Source organism: Bidens hawaiensis, unplaced genomic scaffold (assembly GCF_021521415.1).
Source record: "Bidens hawaiensis isolate Kalapana, Puna unplaced genomic scaffold, B.hawaiensis_p1.1 tig00008283_1, whole genome shotgun sequence".
Classification (NCBI taxonomy): domain Eukaryota; kingdom Viridiplantae; phylum Streptophyta; class Magnoliopsida; order Asterales; family Asteraceae; genus Bidens; species Bidens hawaiensis.
Window position 1 is genome coordinate 94,764 of NW_027491589.1, and position 27,112 is coordinate 121,875.

Sequence of the window (27,112 nt, forward strand, 5' to 3'; positions counted from 1 at the left end):
CCATGCAGAAATGTCAAAATTTTGAAGTCGTGAAATCTAACTAAAGTATTAATATTAATTTCAATCTCATGCATATAGTTCAACATTTAACTTTTTGATTAGGTAACCTATATATTCATTTAAAATCATCTACATTCCTTTCCATTATTCCATGCATATAATAAGCTACAAACAAGAATTTCAAAAGACATACAAGTATAATTTCAACTTATTAAAGAAACCTAAAGGTATATATATCTTAAAAAAATACGTAGATATATATATGAGATGAGATATGCATGTTAGTGCTTTAATAAAACGCGTGAACATTATTCAAAGGTTTCACACCATGCATGCAACACTATATATATAGTCGTTTATCTGATCATATCCCAAACTCTCCCAAGTCTCTTGTTGCACAAGTCACTTGTTAAATGGTTTTAGCCAGCTACTCATTCATACGTCACACTTGATCTCTTTGTTTCTCTCTCTCAATATAGATATAAACACATATATATCATACAATATAATATAATATACGTCAAGTGAAAAGATGTTTCGCAGAAGACATGGTAAGAGGGCCACTCGGGCAGAAGAGGAGGAAGAAGATGACACGTTTCCGGTGTACTCTCCCCAGTCGCAAGACGATATGACCGCCATCGTCTCCGCCCTGTCTCAGGTCATAGGCGGAGACGAAACCACCGACAACAGTAGTCATGGTGATCAAATGTCTTCGGCTACTCAAAATCAACCGACACAAGTTATTCAACAATCACCAGGTAAAGACTTTCACTTTCTTTTATCTAGATAGCATTGCATATTAACGGACAAAATAAAAAACATATATCTTTTATGAAAAGTGAGAATATATAGAACAATCTATACGTACTACTAGACTTTTCCTTTTTTAATTCAAAGATTTAAAGGTGTATGAAAATGTATATTTATAGAATATTGAGCGGTTTCTCTCTTTAATTAATTTATTCATTATTTAGTGTCTCTTTTATTTTTTAAAGTTTACTTTCTCTCTTCTCTCTAATCCGTAACAGTCTCTACGTAGACATATAACACAATTGCAAAGTTCCAACACATGTAAATATTTCAACTTATCATGCATGATAGACAAATATAGTTGATATTTACATGTACATGTAGAGGGCGGACCCACTATAAGTGTAGGGGTCGATCAACTCTTTTGAAACTGTTTTAGAGATATATATGTTAAAATTCCCTACCATACTATATGGAATTTTGACACTAGCCCCTTCTTCAACTACCATTAAATATTTACAAGGTCTGTCATTGGACATGCACATAATTGCACGCACAAATATCTGGCATCATAATCAAGCATGTATATGTGTGTGCACGCACGCACACACATGGAACCAAAAAAAATACGTAGTATAACAAAATACAAATTATATATAAGTCTACCTATGTGCTTACGTAGCATACCTATTTTTTAAGACAATTATGATTGCAACATTTTGTGTTTATTGTGGCCTTCATAATACATGCACTTCACGTGTTTGTGTTTTTTATTTGGTTTATGTACGTGTGTTTAACATATTGCGTTGTGTTTTCAAATTTATACATGTGTGCATGTCAACATATTTGTTTACATTAGAATCCAATTTTCCAATTTATTACAATGTAGATCCACACGTGCAACATGCATTCTAGACTCATTATTAGACTCGGCTAAGAAGACCTTAATATGTTCAATTTATTATATATTTCGTCTCACTATTAGAATCGTGTGATTTATATGTAACTTTTGTTTATTACATATTGTATGCATGTGCATGTGAATCACAATTGTACGTATTATGAACAGATGTGAGCCAAAGGAGGAGACACTATAGAGGAGTAAGGCAACGACCATGGGGGAAATGGGCAGCGGAGATACGTGACCCACAGAAGGCGGCTCGGGTGTGGCTAGGCACCTTTGAGACCGCGGAAGACGCAGCCATTGCTTATGATGAAGCTGCTCTTAGGTTTAAAGGTAACAAAGCAAAGCTCAATTTCCCTGAAAGGGTTCAACCGGGGAGGACCGAGTTAGGTTATCTAACCACCTTTCCTCACCACCTTCAGCAACCACCACCACAGCCTCAGCTGCCGTATCACACCACCGTAGCTCCTAATTATGTTGATTACTCACAGTATCTTGTGGGTTCAAATGATCAAATGGGTGGTTATCATCCAAACATTTTGCAGTCGTCTAATTCATCGTCGTCGTCTACAAATCTTCAGGGTAGCTCATCTGATTATGGGTCCATGCAATATTGGCAAGATTATGATCCAAGAAACTATTAGGGGAGTCATTAATATTTTATCATATCTTAAAGATTTTTTTTTTGAGTAAGTGTTTGTAGAAAACGAAAGTGTTTCTAGACGGGTATTGGAAAACCAATCAAATCTAGGTAGTCTGTTATCACTTATCTCAAATAACGTACTTCAACTAACTAGCATTGAGGTGGCACCTATACCGACACCAAGGTTGTCATCCTTTTTTTGTCTTCTACGTTCAAGACTGCTAAAGGCACAAGCGGACTTACCTAGTCCTTACCAAAAGTTAGTTGAAGTCCGTTTCTTAAGATAACAGAGTACTTAGTTTTCCAATGCCCTTCTAGTAACACCTTCATTTTCTATAAGATTATTCACCTAGCTAAGTTGCAATTTTTTGTTTTTTTATGTTTTTTTCTTTTCTTTAACTGCCATGTACCAACTTATAGTCTTATACTATGATAAGTGTTTTTCTTTTCATAAACCAAGTAACGAGAAGTGTCATGCATATATATCTTTCATTCTCTCTAGATATACACACACAATGCTACTACTATTATTATAATAAATATATCATCGTCCAACGGCCCCTCTCACCAAACTCAATTATCATTGGCCCGTACCATACTAACGTACTTATAATACTAACGTCACAAATAATAATAATAATAATAATAATAATAATAATAATAATAATAATAATAATAATAGCATATAATATATAAATAATAAAAAAACATAACATATATATGTTTTATGCTAATCTTTCAATGCTTCCCTCTAAGCATAAAACTAGCTTGGATTAAACTTGACATATTTAATCTTCTTAAGTATTTCAAATGGTTCATTGGTAGAACTTGGACATTTAAAGAGAGAAGTACGTGAACGAAAATGAAAACAAATCGAAAAAAAATGTGAACATAAGAGAGTAAGATTTTTTTTCCCTTCTAGCATTCCTCCTAAAATTGACGAATTTGAAAAGAAAGTAATCAAATATACATATAATATTTTGCAATCTGTTGATTTTACCCTTTTATTTAATACAAAAATAGTTAGTAAAAAATCTTAAAAGTTATAACTGTAAATGACCAATAGATAGATTTTGAATCAAGTCTTTGGAGGTGTAGGGGCACAAGCAGGTACCGCTAATCGGATACTATGGCCGGCTGATAACCTGAATAAAGAACATTGTCGTCGATGGTTTAACCCCAAAATCAGGTACAATAACCCGATGAAAGTAGCCATTGGTTTTGGTCAAAGTGTAGCCCTTGGGTGGGTCGATTCCAATAAAAAAAATTAACCCCTATAAATACATATCTCACTATTATTTTTAAAAACACGCTTTGCAAATATCTTCTATACTCAAGCGTTTCTTCACGAATTGGTGTGGCACCACTTGACCCATTGGGAGGCTAATCTATAGTAATAATATTAGTTCATTGGAAATTATGCCTTAGAGCATTCATAATAAAGACTCTGGAAAATATAAAAAACACACGACTAGTTAGGTGTCATATCATAAAAACACTATTATTTAAAAACACGAATAACCTACTCAATAAGAAATCCTAAAAAGCACTAAAAACATTGTTATATCATCACCACCATTTGCAAAAAAAAAAAAAAAAAATTGAACCCTAACCACTTGTTTGACAAGAATTCACCAATGTATTAGATCAAATACATTTCAACACTTGTTGCTCACCGCTAGCTAGCCTTTTTATGATGATGTCATTATTACCATCACCGATTTTTCAATTATAAACAAAATCGTCATTAAACCCAGTCTTTCACTAATTTCTTGAACTTGTGCCCTTGGGTTATTTTCAATTGGTTCGGGGGAATTCACCAATGGCATGATTGTGTTCCACTATTGAAACTATCATGTTCGTCAAATTTCTATCCATAAATAGAAGGGAGCATTTCCAAATTCAAAAATTCACTCCCATGCTCCCATTTCACGGTTCTAAGTCGGTATTAAATGTTCAAGTGTTTGATGAAGTATTTTATCAACTTTCTACTTGGTTTTATTTCATAACGATAATTAAACTAGGTATTCGTGTTATTATGATACTAAACTTCTTGCCTAACTTTGGTGAAAATAAACGTTTATACATTTGTGTCTTCATTCATACTAATATTATATAACAGGGAAGGTTCATGTACATTTTAATATTAACATGAGGACGTAGAAACCAATACCAATTTAAAAAAATAAGAACGTAAGAAACAATTCCAACTACAATAACAATCTACATAAACAATTATTTATAATAATAATAAAGAAAAAAACTTAAAAATTACAACAAAAGAATCAAAATCAAGAACAAAATAATACCAGCAAATACTTATAACAGCAAAAGAAAAAAAATTAATAATAACAAAAAAATATAAATCAGCAAATACTTTTAACGTCTCATAATCGAAAATTAGTAAATACGAACAAAAAATAACAGCAAACACCTATGAAAATAAACCTAATAATAACAGTAAACTGATTCTCACTGTTTTCATGTTAAGAAGATAATGTATTTGATCATGTTTCTTATATAATATTATATGTTTACGTTTTTACTATTCTTAAAATTAGTCATGTTTATTCATTATGAGTGCTATATTCTGAAACGCTCTAATCCCGAAGAGTCTCGAAAATCGGGTTTACTCATGCATCTAGTTCTTAAACTCCGAATTTAATATTTGCGCAACGGTAATCCTTACAAATTAGATAATCTTGAGTCTTGAAATATCAAACTGAAACCACCATATTATCGATGGTGTCTGATAGCAATATCACCGGTAACGGATAGAATTGAAATCGAAACTAAAACGGATAGTTCAACGGCTCGTTTTCGGATACAGACACACCACCAAATTAAACCAAAGGGCGTCTAACACGCGTTTAGGATACAGAAATCACTACCTAAACTTGTGATTATATTCCAAAGATCACCATTCAAGATTCCACACTTGAACTAGCATTGGAGAATCAATTTTACTCAAAATCCATTGAGATAAAATTAATACACAATATTTTCAATCAATCGTAAACTTTTGCTTCTCATTTCTAACATTTGGATACATATAGGAAATAAAAGATAAAAACTACTAACCACTAACCACTAACCCACGACCTCTAATTTTGTGGTACTATTAACTAGAACATACTTGCAAATAACTAACTCAACATGGGAACATGGACTAACAATTAAATGAAAAGAAAGATTAAGAAAGTTGAGTTTGGTGTAACTTAAAAAGGAAATAAAGGTAGAAACATTTAATCACATCATGGCGGGTCTTCGGGTTCGGACGCGGCTATACTTGTGACTATGTTGACCAATTTCATAAACCAAAGTCGATAAGAATATTTGACCCAACCTGGGTCGGGAGATGTCTATCAGTGTCGTGTGGCAGCTTCTTTCCTTTCCTCCAATCAGATTATTCCATTCAACTTTTTTTTTTTGTTAGACTTCTTTTATTTATTTAATTTAAGCATTATTCCATTAAATATTTTTCTTTTTTTGCAGGGCGCTTTTCACCTATGTGAGGGAACTTTTTATTTTTATTTTTATTTTTATGAAACAACTATGGATACTCGAAGGTTGGCGGCTAGTTCAAATAGAATAAACCAAATTTCTCTTCATATTCTATATTTGGCCCAATGTCTCTTTGACTCTTTCCTTATTTTACTCATTTTCATTTAGCCCAATGAGTCGATACTCATGATTATTTTTAGCCCACCACTCAACAAACTATGTGAATTTGATTAATTTGTTTTTTAGTATCCAAAAATGTTACATGCCAAAAAAAACCTAACGGATTTACACCCTATTATGCTATGTGTTATGGATTGTGTGAAATGTGAGTTCGTCATGTAACCATCACACAGGCATTTGGGGCGTTCATATTCAAACTCATTCGCATGTATTGTAGCGGAGTGAAATGTGAAATATAATGATACGATGAGGTGGAGGTAAATTTAGATTATATAAAATTTAATTTAAAAATAAAATAAAATAAAATTATAAAAAAATGATATAAAAAAAAGGTACCATACAAATGCATTTACAGTTTTTTTTATTAATCAAATGATTTACAATCTGATATTATACTATTATAGTCTGACATATTAATTAATTTATTAAATTTTACTCATATTTTATTATAAAAAAATAGTTATAATATTCAAGTGCATGTATATTCTGTTAAAAAACATACAAATTGTTGGAATTAATAACTTAATCATTAAAGTTGTAAATAGCAGACAGAATATTATATAAGAGCCATACAAATGGCGGATATTCGAGTGTTTGTGGTTTTGATTTTATATTATATAAGAGCCATACAAATGGGATGGGATGGGGATGGATGGGAATGCTCTAAAATATTCGAGTGTTTGTGGTTTTGATTTTCTACATACATAATAAAAGCCACTTTCATTGTAGATTTTATATTCACTGAAATATTCGATTGCATGACCACATGCTCTGAATCAGTTATCTGATCAAGTGACACTAGAGTTTTGTTTTTGTTTTCGGAAAATGGCAGATATTCGAGTGTTTGTGGTTTTGATTTTGAGTGTTATTTGTGTGTGTGTGGAATCCAAGTATATGATATATGATACTGCACAAGGAGTTGTGAAGGGGAAGCTTAATGTGCATCTTGTACCGCATTCGCATGATGATGTTGGTTGGTTGAAAACTGTTGATCAGTACTATGTTGGATCCAGTAACACCATTCAGGTAATTATTTGATATCTAAATTGTTCTTTGTCTTACAGATTCATTAATTTATTAATTTTTTTCTTCACTGTTTGGTATCTGAATTGTTGATCATATTACAGGCGGCCTGTGTTCAAAACATTCTTGATTCGACGATTCAAGCTTTACTGGCTGATAAGAATCGAAAGTTTATTTATGTTGAACAGGTTAAAGATTTTGGATCCTATTATTTTACTATGCATTTTGACCCAAAACCGAACATTGACTCTGCAACCGATTAAATTTTGGTTTAGTCAGTTAATTTGGTTTAGGTTCGTTTAATAAAGTTATGTGTTTGCCCCTATCATCTACGTTTTGAACAAATTGTTGTGAATGTTGCAGGCGTTTTTCCAGCGTTGGTGGAGGGAGCAGAGTGTGGCAACCCAAGCTAAAGTCAAGCGCCTTGTTAGCTCGGGTCAACTTGAGATGATGTAAGTAGATAGAGTTGATGTATTTGGGCTTCCACTATACATACACCAACTGATATCATCTGTCATCATACGGGCCACGTGAAAGAAGAAAGATGGTCATGTGGTCCGTATAACAAGCAAAAGATGGTCATACGGCCCATATAGCAAGCGAAAGATGGTCAAACGGGCCATATCACGGGCGAAAAATGGTCAAGCGAGCCGTATGACAGGTCAAAGGTTGTCAAACGGGCAGTATGACAGGTCAAAGTTGGTCAAACGGGCCGTAATATACGAAAGTGTCAAACGGGCTCTATAAAACTTGTCATTGGTGTGTTTTGTCACATGACTAGATGTGTAAACATTATGACCCGTATGATGTGTCAATATTTATGAGTGTATGACTATGAGTCTATGACACATAAGTGGTATTTGATTAGTATGTTGTTATGGATTTATTTTGGACTATATAACTTGGTTATGTGTAATTTGTTATTTGTTGGCGCAGAAATGGAGGCTGGTGCATGCATGATGAAGCGGCACCACATTACATTGACATGATTGATCAAACAACATACGGGCATAAATTCATCAAGGAACAATTTAATGTAACGCCAAGAGTTGGTTGGCAAATAGACCCCTTTGGTCATTCAGCAGTGCAGGCTTATCTATTGGGAGCAGAGGTCACATATTACTAATGCATCTAAAATAATAATGTTACATTTTTTCAAGTTTTAAACTTTAGCCCTTATGATCATTTAGGTTGGATTTGATTCTCTTTTCTTTGGCCGGATTGATTACCAAGATAGAGCTAAACGAAAAGAGGATAAAAATCTTGAAGTTATCTGGCGGGCCTCCAAGAGTCTCGGGTCATCTTCACAGGTCCGTTTCAATATTATTATCATTAGTAGTTTGAAAACATACAAAAGTGTGGCCTTCTTCTTATTATTATTATTAACAATATTTAACGATTTCATTTATCTATACAGATTTTTGCAGGTGCATTCCCCGAAAATTATGAACCACCACCTGGTGGATTCTACTTTGAAGTCAATGACGAATCCCCAGTCGTCCAGGTAAACTTTAAATGGAGATTTGAGGTTTATGAATATTTTGTTAAAAATGTAACATAAATACATAATTGCATATCTTATACTGAAGGATGACATAAACTTGTTTGACTACAATGTCAAAGAACGAGTCAATGATTTTGTAGATGCAGCTTTGTCACAGGTGAGCTGCGTGTATTTGTTTTAACTTTTATATTAACATCTGTCTAGCATTTTATTAATAATGAACTAAAAATATTTGTTAATTATCAGGCAAACATTACACGCACGAATCATGTTATGTGGACAATGGGGACAGATTTCAAATATCAGTATGCAGAGTCATGGTTTCGGAATATGGATAAGTTTATTCATCATGTCAATAAAGTTAGTTACTCTATAAATACCTCCTAAGTCACTTTCTTTTAAAATGTTATAGTAATATAGTTTTTTGTAATCATATTTAACGCATCATATTAAAAAAAAAAGATTAAAAACGGACTTAAAATGGTTTTTGAGTTTTGACTACATATGCATACAGGATGGTCGGGTCAATGCTTTGTATTCAACACCGTCTATATACACTGATGCTAAACATGCTGAGACTGACACATGGTCTCTCAAAAAGGACGACTATTTTCCGTAAGTATATTTTGTAAACCTCAAGTTATATATTTTATATTATGACATTTCTAGTCTCCATTTCGCTTATAGTTTAAATACTATATTTGCTTTTTTTAGATATGCAAGCGATATAAACACGTACTGGACAGGATACTTCACTAGTAGGCCTGCTCTCAAGGGATATGTGAGAATGTTGAGCGGTTATTATCTGGTGCGTAACACAAGTATTTATTTATTTATTTTGCATCTTGGTTTTTTAGTTAAAGTTCTTGATTATGATTCTAATTTTTTACTAAACTATAATCAGGCTGCAAGGCAGTTGGAAGTAATGAAGGGAAGGAAAAAAACCGGGCCCGCTACCGAGTATTTGGGTGATGCATTAGGGATTGCTCAGCATCATGATGCTGTTAGTGGTACATCTCAACAACATGTGGCTAATGATTATGCAAAACGCCTCGCGATAGGTTACAAAGAAGCTGAAAAGGTGGTTGCAGAATCGATAGCTTGCATGATATCACCAAAACCGGGATGTGCAAGTTCAGCAACTAATATTCAACAGGTACATATGCAACATATATGTGTATATTATAAAAACAAATATATGTATTTTCTTGTATTTAATGATTTTTCTTTCATTAATTTCCAGTGTCCACTTCTGAATATAAGCAACTGCCCTCCAACTGAAGCTGATCTTTCATCTGGCAAGAAGTTGGTAAGTGAGATGCTTAATATATACCTGATATTATCATATATAAGCATACGTGTGCCAAAGTTAAATGTACTAATGTCACTTTTACTGTAGATTGTTGTTGTATATAATTCACTCGGATGGAAGAGATCTGATGTTATAAGACTTCCAGTACGTATTACATTAGGCTTCATATTCCTTTCCTTATATAGTTATATTATGCGTATTGATATTAATATTGATTATTGGTTATTTGGTTTTTTGTATATTATTACATTAGGTTGCTAGTGAGAATCTTGCAGTCTATGATTCCAGTGAGAAAGAAGTTGAATCTCAAATTCTCCCTATAATAAATGAATCTATATCGATAAGAAACTACTACACGATTGCATACACGGGTAAATCGCCAAAATCTACTCCAAAATATTGGCTTGCATTTACAGCAGACGTTCCGGCTTTGGGTTATAGCACATACATCATTTCTAGCACCAAAAAACCAGGTAAAAATCTAAAATGTCTAGGCTTTTATTTAAAATAAATTGATTTGCACGTTGAATAATCATTTTATATCTATTGATTAAAATTACAATGCAGCTTCAACTTATGTAAAAGAAGAGTTTTACACACGTCCAAGAAACGGAAAAGATGATATAAAGATAGGGACGGGAAATTTAAAATTAATATATTCTGGAAGTGAAGGAAAGCTTTCTCAGTATGTTAATAGTCGAAGCTCTGTAAGTACATTATCATATTTGTTACGTTAATAAAAATATATATTTTTTAAGTTATTGGGGTATAAAGACCGAAATACCCTCATATGCACCACAGAAAAATCTAGCGTCTGTTAGTGGAAAGGACGTAACTGTGACAACATATGAACATAAACGAGATGTCTATTATTTCCGTAGTTTAAAGACGAAAAGTGTAATTTACTTTATATATTATTAACATTTAAATTGCTAATGTGTATCTTATATGTTGGGTTATGAAAGATTGAAGCCTCTTTGAAGCAATCATATAGCTATTATGCTGGATTTGATGGCTCGGGTCAGGTAACTTTATTATTATTGTTATAATTTAATTATTTATTATTGTTATTACAATGTCATTTTATTATTATTTTTGTTTCAGGCATCCGGAGCATACATTTTCCGTCCAGACGGTGACCATCCTATTGTTTCTCAGAAGCAGGTATATGTTTATTTTCTGATGCATGTATGCTATGATTTGTAATCAAATTTCCAAATTAATAATGTTCAGTTGCAATAATATTACAGAATTTAACAGTTCTAAGAGGGACAATATATGATGAAGTGCATCAGAAAATAAACAACTGGATTTACCAGGTAATAAATTATTTGATCAACATCCTTTCTTGATTAACTTTAATATTATTATTAATTTCTTTTTAGATCACTAGAGTGTACAAAAATAAGGAACATGCGGAAGTCGAATTCACTGTAAGTTCAACATTCTTTACTCATTTTAGTTTTCGTTTTGGAGACATGCTTATGACTAATAATCTGAATTTCAGGTGGGCCCCATACCTACGGAAGATGGAGTTGGGAAAGAGATTACAACTAAGATCACAACCACCATAAGAAGCAATAAAACATTTTACTCTGATTCTAACGGTCGAGATTTTATAAAACGGGTATTTGATCAAAACTTAAATATGCGATTCTTGAAAAAAAAAACATGTTGGTAATATTTAAAGGTAATTTTTTGTGGCAGGTTCGAAATTATAGAGCTGACTGGGATCTTGAAGTGAATGAACCAATTGCAGGAAACTATTATCCCGTATGTTTTAAACTTTTGTAGTATTATGCATACATTACTCGTTGAGTTACACATGTTTAACTCAAAGTTGGATTATTTTGCAGATCAATCTTGGTATGTACATAAAAGATGAAAAAAGTGAGCTCTCAGTTTTGGTAGATAGATCCGTTGGTGGATCGAGCATTGTTGACGGGCAACTGGAGTTGATGCTTCATAGGTACATCTTTCCTTGATGATGCCATTAGCTCTCACAGTTAACATGTAAACAATTTTGACCAACAACAGTGAAAAAAAATAACCACTGAAACTTATTAATTGCCAAAGAGTTAATGAAATTATACGATAATACGAGGCCAAAAAGTAAGGTCCTACTCCACGTCATCACAAGAGTATGTTAAATTTGTGCCAAATATATTTTTTAAGCGTCTTGCACCTAGTCATCACATGATTAGGTGATTTCGTGCGCCAAAATAAAAAAATTATTACTTAATTACTAAAAAATACTTAAAAACTTAAAATAGCTATGTGGGAACAAAAATTGCCACACGGGTGCAAGAATATGCAAATTTGTGCCATGTCAGCGCAGGATTCGGTGATTTCTTGCGCCAGTTAATTAAAAAACGAAAAAAGTAATTTAAACTTAATCATTTAAAGTTACGTAAAAACTTAAAATAGCCATGTGAGAACAAATATGCCACGTGAGAGCAAAATACACAAATCTTGCGCCATGTAGGCACAACTTCATTGGGGTCTATGGCCAGTTTGGTAAAAAAAAAGTATATGGTTAATTTTGTAGTTTTCTTGGTCAAAATGGTTAATTTGGGGGTTTTCCCTATACAATATGAGTAATTTTGTAATTTTTTTTGCAGGAGATTGCTCTATGATGATGGAAAAGGTGTTGCAGAAGCTCTAGATGAACAAGTTTGTGTTGGTGCTGAATGTAGAGGATTAGCAGTAAGCATTTTTTATTCTTATTCTTATTATTATTATTAAATCCAATAACTATAGATAAATTGATGATTCAAGTACTTGTGTGTATAGGTTCAAGGTAAATACTATATTAGAATGGATCCACTTGGAGAGGGCGCCAAGTGGCGTCGATCGTATGGTCAGGAGATATATTCTCCACTTCTTTTGGCATTCACTGAGCAGGTGAAAGAAAAGTGCAGTTTTAGTTTTTGTTTAGAAATTATAGATAGTTATCATATATTAATAATTTATTAATTCGGCCGCGTTGTACAGGATGGAAATAAAGGGACAAACTTCCAAGTGTCAAAAATTTCGGGAATGGATTTCAATTATAGTCTCCCTGATAATGTAGCACTGCTAACACTCCAAGATCTTGAAGATGGAAAAATTCTTCTTCGTTTGGCACACTTATATGAGGTTCTTGATTTTTCCTTAATTGTACTGGATTCTAAGAAACGGGTCATTTTTCAAAACGGGTTGGGTCGACTTGAAACACGCTTTTAGAAGTTTGTTAACATAAAAACACACTTGGAGAATGTCCTACCTGTTTGACTTCTTTGACCCATGTGACCCGTTTTCTTCTTATAGTTAATCTTTATATATGACCTGTTAAATTTTTGTTTGAATATTTGTTCATTCTGGTTTTAGACTGGGGAGGATAAGGATCTTTCGGTTATAACAAATGTAGAGTTGAAGAAACTATTTGCTAAAAGGAAGGTAAGATCCCAAATGCAGTTCATCTTAACACAATAATATTTTTAGTATTTATTTTTGACTTGTTTCTTGTTTATCTTCCATTTATATATATTATTTAAGATAACCAAAGTATCGGAAATGAGTTTATCGGCTAATCAAGGAAGGGCGGAAATGGAAAAGAAAAGGTTAGTATGGAAAGTAGAAGGGTCCAAAAATGATGAAACTACAAGTCAAAGAGGTGGACCCGTTGACCCGCAAAAGCTGGTTGTTGAACTTGCCCCTATGGAAATACGAACCTTTATTGTGACAGTTGGTAATTAAGACGCGTTCTGGGAAGCTCCTAATCATTCACTACAATAATTTGCTACTTGTAATATTTGCCTCTTCAGTTGATTGTTTCTGAAGGGTTTGACCTTATATGATGAATACAAACTATATAAAATAATTGCAGTGTTTTGATATATTTAAAAATGAGACTCAACTAAAAGGTAAGGATTAAAATGCATTGCAGGCTTTGGAGATGAATATATCATTAGAGTTTAGTTTGATTTTGGTTAAAGTTTGTTAAGACGTCGAACAATTTTCTAACCAGTTAACAGTTGTCTGATGAAGAAGATAATTGTTTTCTACAGATTTTAGTGAAGTTTTTTAAAGTTTTACCATTAAATTCTTATCGCCATAACGTATACGAGTTGATCTGTGTATTCAACCCAAGGACGCGTGTTTACACAAAAACATAGCAGTACGTTGTATTTACTTGTATCATTAAGATTGGATCTGATTCCTGACTTTACAATTTTGCAATAATTACAAATGCTAGAATCGCAAGACAGGCCGATTTTGATGTGGAGATCCACATTTTGTTTGTTGACAAATTGTTGTACCTTGTTTAACTTTAATAAAGTTCAACTGTTTTGATACCGGTAACAATTTTGGCCCGTATAGGCGCATACAAGAAATGAGTTCATCAAGTAAGAAACACGAGGAACCAAACTTTAAATCAATGCAAAACTGTTTTATGATTGATATTTGTTTATAAATGACGAGTACAACTCATGAGAAAAAAAGTCTTACAATTCACTATTTCAAAATCCTGAATGGTTATAACTTGATTTTGTCAATTGCAGTTAATACAATAATGACTATTATTCCCTCTCTTTTTTCAACCCTAACTCAAAGCCTTTTTGCTCTATCTTCCCTACATATTCTATTAATATCCAAAACTACTGATACAATAGTAAACAAAAAAAAAGGTACCAATATTGTATTCTTGTCAGCTACTACACCACTAAAAATTCCAAGTTAAGGTTTTCTTCGGTTTTCTTCGTCATCAACTGCCTTCATCGCCCCTTTCATTTCAATGATACATGTTATCGGCTCTAAGCAACTTTATTCACAGATTGCGACCTAAAAAAATACAGTTAACTAAAACTAGACTATAACTACATATGCTTTTATATTGGAAAAAACCATACATATTGAAAAACCGAAAAATTACCTGGTGCAAATCATCATGAACTGAATCATCTTATGTTGACCGATTTTATAAGATGTGGTCATCTTGGACCCGCACCTTTAACTGTCAGCTGTCAATAGAACCACACCTTACAAAACTGCTTCATTCGACACATTAACCTCTTTCACATCTGTTTCATCTTGAGTTATCAAATCGTTCAGAGTCGTTGAGCTAGGAACCCATCCAAACTTCACCATTTTATCCAAAACCTCTGCTACATCATCATCGTAACCGCTCGACTTTAATCCGCCAATCAAAGTCTTACACGTGTCAAAACCAAGTATTAACCCTCTCTTCTTCACTTCATCAATGGAAGCCGATGCTTCAGAAAATTTCCCCTTGTTCAATAACGTTTCCAATAATCCATCAAAAACGTTGCTGCAACAAAGATCCTTATCTAGTAACACGTCCAAAAGCTCGAAAGATTTCTTGAAATTGTTCTCTTCAGAAAGAAGATTATTCAAGATTTCTGAAGCTTCGGTTTTATTGATACCTAATGAGATCAAATCTTCAAAGATTGTAAAAAGTTTTGATTTTTCTCCCGATTTGATGTAAGATTGTAAAACGGGTGCGAAAGCTTCTATTTTTGGTGTCAAATTCTTGGAAGAGAACATGTCTTTCAATGCCAAACTTACTTCATTCACCTTCCCTAAATTGCACAGCCCGTTAATCAACGTGTTAAATGTTGGCGTATGCGCAAGCCCGCTCTCCACCATTCTGTCAAATACCAAAAACGCCCTTTCGGTATCGGCTTCTTCACAGCAGCCCTTCACAAGCACTCCATACACGGATTCAACTGGTTGAATCCCGTTCACGGGCATCTCATCTAACAACCTAAACGCTTCCAAAAGATTCTTTGATTTGCAGTACCCGTTGATTAATGTAGCGTAAGTCAGCGCGTTGACCATCACACCCTCCCCCGGGATTCCATCAAACAACTCACATGCCCTTTTAACATCACCCGTCTTACATAGCCCATGAATTAGAGTATTATACGTGACAATATTTGGACGAACGTTTCTTAGAAGCATTTCATCGAAAACCTGGAAGGCGTTCTGAATATCGTCTTTTTTAACGAACCCTGCAATCAGAGAACTACAGGCATGAACATCAAGATTTAAACCCTTTTCCCGAACCTCAGACACGACTTCCATTGCTAACTCCAACATTTCATTCTTTGAAAAACCTTGTACAAACGCGTTGTATATTTGTTCGTCCGGAAGAATACTTTTCCCCAACATGTTTTTCAAAACCGTGAGTGCTTCCTTATCGTTTCCATTTTTACAATAACCATCAATCACGGAAGCCAAAACCGCTTGATCTGGCACGATTCCCATCCCAATCATTTCACTAAAACAAACATTCGCAAGATTAACCTTTCCTATATTATTATAACCCGAAATAATCGCCTTATAAGTGAAAGCATTTGGCTTTACTCCACGTTCCACCATTTGAGCCAAAAAGACACGCGCTTCATCCATTCTTTGCGCCTTACAAAGCCCAATAATTAACGAATTGTAACAAAAAACATCCGGTGATACACCCGCCTCCTTCATATTTTCAAAAACCTCGATCGCGTCATCACACCGACTAAGCTTACACAATCCATCTATTATACAATTAAACGTCACAAGATTAACTTCAATCCCTTTTACAACCATTTCATTTTTCAACTTAAACGCCTCGTCTACATCCCCTTGTTTCAAGAACCCGTCAATCAACGCGGTATAAGTAACCTTATCCGGATACAACCCGACATGTAACATGTTTTCCAACAACAATTTTGCATCGTGAGATCGCTTCAATTTGCATAACCCGTCTATAAGACTCGTGTACGTATATATATCAGGCCTCAAACCCTCCCCTCCCATTAATCTTTTTAACTCGAAAGCTTCATCAACAAGGCCCCTTTTACACAACCCGCTAATTAACACATTATACGTTAATAAACTCGGTTTATAACCCTTTTTTCTCATTTCACCAAACACCTTTCTCGCCTCGTCCAATTTCCCGACCCTCGCGTAACCACCGATAATGTTAGTATACGTAAAGTCATCAGGTTTTAACTTAAATACCGACATTTCATTGTACGTTTTCCAAAACAACTCCATATTATCTTGTCTCAACAAATCATTCATCAAAAAGTTGACCCACCGTAAAGTGGATCGCGGGTCTAAATTCTTAGCAACCATCTCGTCTTTGACCTGTAAAGCTTTATCAATCTTACCTTCTTTTCTAAATCCCTCAATCAAAGACCCGTAAGTAACAGGTTTAGGAACCAAACCCGCGTTTATCATATCGTCTAAAACCTGATTTGCATCACTTGATCTCTTCGCTTTGCATAATCCTTCTATTATTATCGAGTAGGTATGCTCATCGAGAACCAAACCATTTTCGATCATCGAGTTTTTATAATCGAGAGCTTCGTTAACGAGTCCGCGTCTACACAACCCTCCAATTAACAAACTGTATGTCACCAAATTAGGCCTGCAATTTTTCCCCTTAATTTCCAAAAATACCCTTTTCGCCTCGTCAATTTCCCCGCTTTTACAATAAGCAGTAATCATATGACTGTATCTATAAACATCAGGTGCCACATTGGCTTCAACTAATCTATCATTCACCTTCCAAAACAAATCAATCTTATTGCTTTTTAACAAATCACCCATCAAAGAATTCAAACACACCGAATTCGGGAAAACGTCAAGATTCTTTAAGCTTAACAATAAACAAACAGCTTCATTCAACAAAGATTTATTCTTGTAAGCGTAAATCAGCTGCGAAAGCCCTACAGAACTAAACTCAACACTCGCAACCGCATTTACGACATCCGAAAACGGCGTACGGGTTTCGATCATCTGGTCAAGAATGGCACTGGCCTTCCTTAACTGCCTGGAATTACAGAAACACATTGAAAGAATCAAGAAAGATTTAGGATTTTGAGCAATACCCATTTCGTTAGTGGACCAATTGAACAAAAGGTGGAGTCTTTTGGGGTCAAATGATTGGTTTTGATGAAGAACTGATTCGATTACATCTGGGTTTAGCTTCTGACTGAGGTTTTGAATTGATTTGATGTGTGAAAGCCAGTCATCGTCTTGATGGAGAATTGATGTTATTTGGGTTACTGTTTGGTTATCGTCTTGTTTGGGGATCTTTGAGCAAAACCCTAATCTTGATTTTGGAAAAGATTGGGTTTTGATGAGGTTTATTGCTCGCATCGTTGATGGAAAATAATTATTACAGAGATGGAATGAAATGAAGAAGAAGATGAAGAAGAAGAATGGGTCGGATCTTTTGCTAGTGATATGGATAATCCATGGCTTAGATCAATGCATTGAGGATGATGATTCGCATTTTAGGGTTCGAATAGGAAGCTGCAAGCAGCCAAGCTTAGCAGGTTGCTTGAAAGTTGAAAATGAAAAGTACTAAAGTAGAATGATATTGGTCCTTTTCGAGTTTGCTTCCGAATTCGAGCAGTCTCAATTTCACTACAGGATTTTAGAATGAATGCTGGGCTGGGCCACCTCGAATGGCGTGAGCCGCATGCGGGGAGACCCTCACGTACGGTTTTTAGGGGATCTGGTCGAAGGTCCAGTACAGTAGGTAGCAGGCGTGTTCGTTTTGGCTCCCGAGCGAGAACGAGAAAGAGGCGGTAGATAGAAGAAAGTATTAGATAAGGAGTAGGTGAGTGAGTCCTCGCTGGCCTCAGCGATTTCCAACGCATCCGCTGTTCAATCATCTGCTGCTGATGGTCTTGTTGAAAGAAAGTCAATATGAGATTTGCGTTTTTCCAACGAAACAGTGAAAGATGCTGTTTTATCCTTATCGATCGAAACTTGAACCCTTGTACTTCCCGGACATCTATATCTAGTTTGAAACCAGATATCCTTCTTTTTTCTATTCGGGAACTTCATACTTTTTTGAAGACGAGAAAGAGTTAGCAAAAGCACTTTTCATCTTCGTCACTCAGCCTGGAACTCCTGAATTCACTCTTTAACTAGAGGAAGCGCCTAAAAGGGGGAAGGAGTTAGTCTTCTAGTTTATCCCCACTCCACCTGGTCGTATGAAACTGGCATGCATCCTGGCTCTCGAGACTCTTTCATAGAATTCCAACTTGTCTGCAAGAGAGAAGAAGCAGCTTCAACGATGCAATCAGACCTGTGAGAGTAAGCATGAGAAGCCAGTCTGTCTGCAATTGAGTTGCTTTGTCATAAGTTTTGTAAACATGTTATGAAGTACTTTGTTTTATAAATTCTTATATGTAATTTTTTATTTTATGAAATTTTCAATGTTAAGTTTATAGAAAAGTTAGCGTACAAATTAAATTAACATGCTAATTGTAATAATCAAATAGTGTAATCAAATAATATAATTATGTATGTAATTACACTGTATTGTAAATACACTATACTATAATTACACTACACTACTTGATTATCACAGTTAGAGTATTCTTAGCTCGTCCATTATCTACATCTTTATAATTACACTACGTTTATCTCTTATGTTCAATTAAATAATATTATTTTACTAGCTTGAGGCCCGTGTATAACACGGGTAATTGTTGAAAATTTTAAATTTGACCATTAAGCAAAATACAGTCAACAAATTGATCATATATTGTTAATACAATTACAATTAAATTAAAATTACATAACTAAGATTACACAAATATGTTACAAATAGGTAAAACTTCCTTTTACACTACATTTGCGATTGTATTAGCAGGTATACATTGTTTATCAAAAATCAAAATATTTAATTCATGTCTGCTTGTAACTCTTAATAAAGTAACATATAGGCTTGCTTATAACTCTTGATATAGCCATATATAGTTGTCCGTGTGACAAAAAAAAGTTCTTCAAGTACATACCAACTCTAGATAAATGATAATATATATCCATGAAACTAATAGAAAAAATATTTATACACATAAAATATCATAGCTTTTAATCAATTAATATGATGTCATTTGACAACATCTGCTCATGTTTATAAAAAAACATGATTATCCCAAAAACCATATACCTGAACTTTAATGATATAATCATCTTTTGAATCTTTACAATTTGAAATTGATTGATCATAATAAATTTGTTGTCATTAGTATTCTGTGTATGACATTTTTAATTGACTTTATATTTTACAATTAAAAATTGTATAATTAAGCAACATAAAAACCCAAAATTTAAATATAACAAAATGATTTGTTTATTTCATATGAATGTAATCGCCAAGAAAATGAAAAATACATACTAACATTAGAACTATGTTCAAATAATAGTGATTATTCCGAATTAGAAGAATATTAGAAGATTTAAAGTTGCATAAAGTGAAGGTAGTGATTCTTATATATACCGTTTAAAGTAGGGCTGTCACTTTTACCCGCAACATGAAACTCAACCCAAGAAAACCCGTACTTGAACCTAAAATAACTCGACCTGAGAAACTCGAACCCAAGAAAATACTAACCCGAACCTGAACTGAAGTAATTCGGGTTGGTTCTTGGGTCCGAATTTTAGGTTTCGGGTCAACCCGAAAACTTTTAGTTTTAAAATCATATGTATTTTTAGGTATTAAAGGCTAAGCCTTAGCCGCTAATGTTATCGGATTTAGTCCAAGTCGATAGTTCTCATTCCACATATTATGAATCGAATGTTTATTGTTTATTATTTTGAATATAAACAATAATAAACACTATAATTAACACTTCAAAAGTCACTAATCGTATCTTGTCAATCCATATGAAGAACACTTATTATATGTAGTAATAGATTTAGTTGGAATAAACCTATAATTTTAATATCATATATTGAAAAGACTTAAAAGATAATGACCAAATATGAAAATTGGTTGAAAAAAAAGGTGAGGAGGGCTATGGTATTGACAAGTGGCAAAAATGGTAGACTTTTATTAGAATAGATAGATACTTTCATTATTCCATATTTTATCTCTTCTTTACTCACAACCAATTCAACATATATTAAAAAATAAATATGGACAAGCATAGATTCCCCCAAAGATACAAAAAAAAAACTACTTTTTTCTAACTACGTCCTATAATTTACATTCAGAATCACTCAAAACCCCACTCTATAATTTACAAACACCTCTCACGTAGATATAGGAGATGGGTTAAGAATGCTCTTAGCATGTTCATTTAATTTGTATTTTATTCACATCATATAAGTTTATAACCTTTTATTTTTACTTTGATTTTCTCATATAATTATGATTTATGTAGTTGTTTTATATTTGTACACTTTTTTTTGGTTAAAACTTTCCTCTTAACCACCTACTACCACCACATGAAATCGATTACCTTATAGCCAAACTAAACCCATGAATGTCACTCGGTAGGGCATCTGAAATGCATCTATGATAAACTAAAATGCTTAGTCACGTAAATGAAAAACGTCTCACAAACTTTTGAATAATTTTACACGCTTTTATCTTATTTTTACCCACTATTCTTGTCTTTCTCAAAAGTTTGAGTATTTTATAAATGCAAGCAGTTTTTAACTTCAATCCATGAAGACGTCACAACGGCAGTGGTGGTTCGAGGGACGAACTCTGGTGTTGAAATGACTGAATGAAACGTTATGTGTGAGAGAGATAAGGAGAGTACATAAGGCAACTAGGTTTCGATGCACCTCGATTATGTCTCAACCCTTGATTTGATGTTTAGAGTTGATTTAGGGCTTTAAACCACTAGTGTGGATTGTGGATGGACTTGATAAGCCGACGGTGAGGCGTCAATGATAGTGGCTAGTAAAGGGTGGTAGTGGTAGCGAATATATGTAAATAGGCAATGTGTGTGGGTGTAGACAAAGTTTAAAAGACAATTTGACCCTCGTCAATGTTAAAAAATATAAAAAGTTAGTGTTATTGATGAAAATGACAAGTCTTGTAAAACCTCAATGTTCCAGATGAAAGAAAAAAAAACTTTTGGATGAAAATGACATTCATGACCAAATCTAAGGGACGAAAATGACACTTATTTAAAACGGCAATTGAAAAATGATGTAGTGTCGAAGATGGCACAATTATGTGTGGATGTTTGAAATTAATCTAATATGTCATTTAACACGTCACATTTGTAAAACGTTAGAGATGCTCTAACCACTTATTAATACCGCTCTACCACCACAATGAGACTACCTACTACCAAAATAAACACCACCTACCACCAATTCAACCACCTACTACCAAATAGAGTTTAAAAAAACAAAGATTTATGATATTGTAAGAATAAAAATACACTATCACCCTTTAAAATGTATGTAACTTAAAATCCAAAACCTAGACGCCTAAATCAATTTAAATTTAACATCTCAATACTTTATAACAATGAAATCAATCAAATCATCAATAAATTTTTCTTAGTTGTTTATTTAAAAAACTATAAAATAAACCTAAATAATGTCGACAACAAAAACGTGGAGAATACAAAGTTTGGGTTGAGCAAATTAATTTAAAACAAAAACACATCAAAGAAGCATTGCAGGTCGGTACATGAAGGTGCACTGCATCATCCCATAGACTCACTGACGGCTATATTATCTTCTTCTCAAAACCCTAGCTTTCCTTCACATCAACCTCCGGTAAACTATTCATCACCTGATGCCTTCTTTAAATGCTTCAAAATGAATACTTTAATAGTTTTCTTGCACCAAAAGATATTACTTTCTTATACTTGTATCTTGCTACTACTTGTGATTTGATTCATTATTTGATGGTTTAATGCAAATTAGTTGTAAACCCAGAACCCAAAACTTGTAATTGATGCTATAGCAAAAAAAAAAAATCGTGCTTGAGTTTAGTCAATAATAGTTTTTAAATGAAAATACAGGGCTGCAAAGATACCTAATTTTTGTTATTGTGGTTGCAGCTATGGCTGGATCACTAATTCATGCTGCTTGTTTCGCGTCGGTTGACCACGAAACTAAGGTTTATAAAACCGGCAAGGCGAAACGAATGGTTAAAATGATGTCATGTTCATATGGACCAATGAGATTCAGGACCTTTTCAGGCCTGCGCGGGTCGAATTCGTTAGATAGTATCATGAAAACGGGTCAAGATTTTCATTCTAGGGTTTCGTTAGCGACTTCTGTTCGGTCGAAACGGGTGGCAACTCGTGTTGTCCCGAGAGCGATGTTTGAGAGGTTTACGGAGAAGGCTATAAAGGTAATTATGCTTGCGCAGGAGGAAGCGCGTCGGTTAGGTCACAATTTTGTTGGGACGGAGCAGATATTTTTAGGGCTTATTGGTGAAGGAACCGGAATTGCTGCTAAGGTTTTGAAATCTATGGGGATTAGTTTGAAAGACGCGCGCGTGGAAGTTGAGAAGATTATTGGCAGGGGAAGTGGTTTTGTTGCTGTTGAGATCCCGTTTACGCCTCGAGCTAAACTCGTTTTGGAACTCTCGTTGGAAGAAGCCCGTCTACTTGGTATTTTCAACTTTTTTTTTTTAAACTTTTTTGGCAGATTTTCTTCATTAACAGATATTTAATTTTATTATTATGAAAATGTTTTTAGGTCACAATTATATTGGATCAGAGCATTTGCTACTCGGTCTGCTTCGAGAGGGTGAGGGTGTTGCAGCTCGTGTTTTGGAGAATTTAGGGGCTGACCCTAGTAACATTCGCACTCAGGCAAGCCTATTGTTGTTTTTTTTTTCCTGTTAGTTATAGTTGTTAGTATGCTATTATTAATTATTAGGGTTTATTAGTATATAACCCGTGGTAAACCTGTAAACAAATTGAACAAACAAGAACGGAGCATGTTGGTGTTCGTTTGTTTAACTTTAAGCTAATAAACCATGAACACGGACAATTAAACGAACGAAATGAATGTGTTTGTGCTTGTTTGTTGTTAACAAATGGTTCACAAACATAAACGAGCAAACATGCCTGAACTTAGATGAACGGACATAACTGAGGTCAAACCAGTTAAAAGAAAACGTGAACAACAGTGTATATGTTAATGAGTGTAAAGTGTAAACTAACAAACTTTAACAAATTTATGCTAACGAACATATATTGAATGTAAATGAACCAGCATAAACAAACGTAAATGAACGTTCACGAATATAGTTGAATTAACGAGACATGTGTTCATGTTTGTTTGTTCAAATATTTGAACATTTTTTTGTTGTTTATGAACATTTGTTTTCTTAAATAAACGAACTTTCCGCTGAATAATTCACGAACGGTTGATATTTTGTTCATTTACAGCCTAGCATTTAGATATTATTCTAATCGCATTCACATGCTCAAAATTTTAGCTCTATTTGTTATCTTTATTTTAATTTGGTCATTTCTTTTCCAAATTCACGAGTAGGTGATTCGAATGGTTGGCGAGAGTGCAGAAGCAGTTGGTGCCGGTGTTGGTGGCGGGACCTCTGGTAGCAAGATGCCGACACTTGAGGAGTATGGAACAAACTTAACAAAGCTAGCTGAGGAGGTATGTTGCATAATGGTTTCTTGATGATGCATATTAATTTTTATTTAAATAACTTTTTTTTTTCCATTTATAGGGTAAGTTGGATCCGGTGGTTGGAAGGCAGCCACAAATTGAACGGGTCACACAGATTTTGGGCCGCCGAACCAAGAATAACCCGTGTCTTATTGGTGAGCCGGGTGTCGGGAAAACCGCCATTGCAGAAGGTCTTGCTCAAAGAATTGCAAATGGCGATGTCCCTGAAACCATTGAGGGGAAGAAGGTGAGTTGACTTCATGACATTCTAGATACTTTACAGGTGGCAAGATGGGTGGGTCAGGTTTAAAAAAGTTTCATTTTTTTGTTTCGTAACGTATTCAGGTGATAACCCTAGATATGGGTCTGCTTGTTGCTGGCACAAAGTATCGAGGAGAGTTTGAAGAAAGATTAAAAAAGTTGATGGAAGAAATAAAACAAAGTGATGATATTATTCTTTTTATTGATGAGGTTCATACTCTTATTGGAGCCGGTGCTGCAGAAGGAGCAATTGATGCTGCTAATATATTAAAGCCCGCTCTTGCTAGAGGTGAATTGCAGGTAACCAGTAATATTATTATTGTAATTTATGTTTTTTTAAAAAGAAGTTTTATTAATTGATGTGTGTTAATGTGTTATGTGATAGTGCATTGGGGCTACAACACTTGATGAATACCGAAAGCATATTGAGAAAGATCCAGCATTAGAGAGACGGTTCCAGCCCGTTAAGGTACCTGAGCCGTCTGTTGATGAAGCAATACAGATTTTAAGAGGGCTTAGAGAAAGATATGAAATTCATCATAAGCTTCGGTACACTGACGAGGCTGTAGTTGCTGCTGCTGAACTAGCACATCAATATATAAGGTATTTACCATCATATCTATATTATAAGATGACCTTTTACAACGGTTGATGATTTTTGTTATATGCTGCAGTGATCGTTTTCTTCCCGATAAAGCAATCGATTTGATCGATGAAGCCGGATCTCGTGTTAGACTTCGCCATGCACAGGTACATATGTTTAGTTATTGACTCGTTTACAACCAGTTTTGACATGTTTACGACCTGTTTGTATGACTAGTTACCTGAGGAAGCTAAAGAGCTTGAGAAAGAGCTTAGACAGATAACAAAAGAGAAAAACGAAGCGGTCCGTGGTCAGGACTTTGAAAAGGTAATTCTATTCTTCATTGACTTAATTCATATGTTTGACTTTGATCTTAACTTTGACTTTTGACCAGGCAGGGGAGCTTAGAGATAGAGAAATGGATCTCAAGCTTCAAATATCAACTCTAATTGATAAAAACAAAGAAATGAGTAAAGCCGAGGTTGAAGCGGGTGACGAGGGTCCCACAGTGACAGAATCCGACATCCAACATATTGTCGCCACGTGGACCGGAATACCCGTGGAGAAAGTCAGCAGTGACGAGTCAAACCGCCTCCTCAAAATGGAAGACACCCTTCACACACGCGTCATCGGTCAAGACGAAGCAGTCAAAGCCATTAGCCGAGCCATCCGCCGAGCCCGTGTCGGTCTCAAAAACCCTAACCGCCCCATCGCCAGCTTCATATTCTCAGGTCCCACGGGTGTCGGGAAATCCGAGCTCGCCAAATCACTAGCCACGTACTATTTTGGGTCCGAAGAAGCCATGATCCGACTCGACATGAGTGAGTTCATGGAACGACACACGGTTTCAAAACTCATCGGTTCACCGCCCGGTTACGTCGGTTACACCGAAGGCGGTCAACTGACCGAGGCAGTACGCCGTCGTCCATACACACTCGTCCTATTCGATGAAATCGAGAAAGCTCACCCTGATGTGTTTAACATGATGCTTCAAATTCTCGAAGACGGACGATTGACCGATAGCAAAGGTCGAATGGTCGACTTCAAGAACACGCTTTTAATCATGACATCGAATGTCGGAAGCAGTGTTATTGAAAAAGGCGGTAGGAGAATCGGATTTGACCTCGATTATGACGAGAAAGACAGTAGTTATAACCGAATCAAAAGCTTAGTAACCGAAGAACTTAAGCAGTATTTTAGGCCCGAGTTTTTAAACAGATTGGATGATATGATAGTGTTTAGACAGTTGACTAAACTGGAAGTCAAAGAGATAGCTGATATTATGTTAAAGGAAGTATTTGAGAGGTTAAAGGGTAAAGAAATAGAGCTTCAAGTGACAGAGAGGTTTAGAGATAGGGTGGTTGAAGAAGGGTATAACCCTAGTTATGGTGCAAGGCCATTAAGGAGGGCTATAATGAGGCTTTTGGAGGATAGTATGGTGGAAAAGATGCTTGCAGGCGAGATTAAGGAGGGCAATTCGGTCATTGTGGATGTTGATTCGGATGGTAATGTGACAGTTTTGAATGCTGCAGGTGGTGCTCCGCCAGAGGTGTTACCTGAGCCGATTGTAGTGTAGAAGAAGGGTATTTTGGTGATTTTACTTTGGTCGTGGTATTGGATTTTCGGACATTTATTTCGTTCGTCATTCGTTTTAAGTAATTTAGTTACGTGTTGAAGTTACTTTGACACATAGCAAAAGTTATTGAAAGATAAACTTAGAAAATCATTACTTAAATGCATCAAAAATTTACACAACTGTCCAATTCAACAATGTTATTAATTTTAGTATAGTCATCAAGAAGCCGACTTTACAAATTGTAGGAGTATTTATTTCCAATTTGCCAAAAAATATAAATGCAAAATAAATAAAAAAATTGAGTAATGATTGCTGGATAATTTTGAGTAGAGTCCTGACTTTTAACTACACTACATTTTGCAAAACTCTGAAAAACTGACTAGACGCCACGTGACGTAAAACGCATAGAAGTGGAGAGTGTTTACTATGCATGGTCTATTAGCTGACTCTACACGTAATC

The 27,112-nt window shown here is 34.7% G+C and overlaps 4 protein-coding genes across 4 annotated transcripts; 3 read left to right on the top strand and 1 right to left on the bottom strand.

Annotated features, from left to right (window-relative positions):
• The first annotated feature begins 499 nt into the window (after nt 1-499).
• LOC143637402 (ethylene-responsive transcription factor ERF114-like) lies at nt 500-2,299 on the top strand. Its single transcript, XM_077104798.1, has 2 exons — nt 500-758; nt 1,820-2,299. The coding sequence occupies exons 1-2, from the start codon at nt 533-535 to the stop codon at nt 2,296-2,298; spliced, it is 705 nt and encodes a 234-aa protein (XP_076960913.1). The 5' UTR covers nt 500-532; the 3' UTR covers nt 2,299.
• A 4,380-nt stretch (nt 2,300-6,679) lies between these two features.
• Nucleotides 6,680-13,701, top strand: LOC143637426 (putative alpha-mannosidase At5g13980). The gene is made up of 27 exons (XM_077104821.1): nt 6,680-7,007; nt 7,109-7,192; nt 7,368-7,456; nt 7,941-8,115; nt 8,195-8,314; nt 8,422-8,508; nt 8,594-8,665; nt 8,755-8,868; nt 9,023-9,123; nt 9,223-9,316; nt 9,413-9,664; nt 9,752-9,817; nt 9,908-9,964; nt 10,074-10,293; nt 10,388-10,527; nt 10,786-10,845; nt 10,925-10,984; nt 11,071-11,139; nt 11,206-11,253; nt 11,328-11,447; nt 11,528-11,593; nt 11,677-11,789; nt 12,442-12,526; nt 12,614-12,724; nt 12,815-12,958; nt 13,190-13,258; nt 13,358-13,701. Exons 1-27 carry the CDS (start codon nt 6,807-6,809, stop codon nt 13,556-13,558), a joined length of 3,018 nt encoding a protein of 1,005 aa, XP_076960936.1. The 5' UTR covers nt 6,680-6,806; the 3' UTR covers nt 13,559-13,701.
• Nucleotides 13,702-14,558: 857 nt separating this feature from the next.
• On the bottom strand, nt 14,559-18,201 carry LOC143637425 (uncharacterized). Its single transcript, XM_077104820.1, has 2 exons — nt 14,736-18,201; nt 14,559-14,644 (listed from the first exon to the last, which is right to left on the bottom strand). The coding sequence occupies exon 1, from the start codon at nt 17,972-17,974 to the stop codon at nt 14,843-14,845; it is 3,132 nt and encodes a 1,043-aa protein (XP_076960935.1). The 5' UTR covers nt 17,975-18,201; the 3' UTR covers nt 14,559-14,644; nt 14,736-14,842.
• Nucleotides 18,202-22,232: 4,031 nt separating this feature from the next.
• LOC143637427 (ATP-dependent Clp protease ATP-binding subunit ClpA homolog CD4B, chloroplastic-like) lies at nt 22,233-26,761 on the top strand. The gene is made up of 10 exons (XM_077104822.1): nt 22,233-22,360; nt 22,648-23,205; nt 23,294-23,409; nt 24,098-24,220; nt 24,294-24,479; nt 24,578-24,793; nt 24,879-25,096; nt 25,168-25,243; nt 25,314-25,403; nt 25,471-26,761. Exons 2-10 carry the CDS (start codon nt 22,650-22,652, stop codon nt 26,650-26,652), a joined length of 2,763 nt encoding a protein of 920 aa, XP_076960937.1. The 5' UTR covers nt 22,233-22,360; nt 22,648-22,649; the 3' UTR covers nt 26,653-26,761.
• The last annotated feature ends 351 nt before the right edge of the window (nt 26,762-27,112 follow it).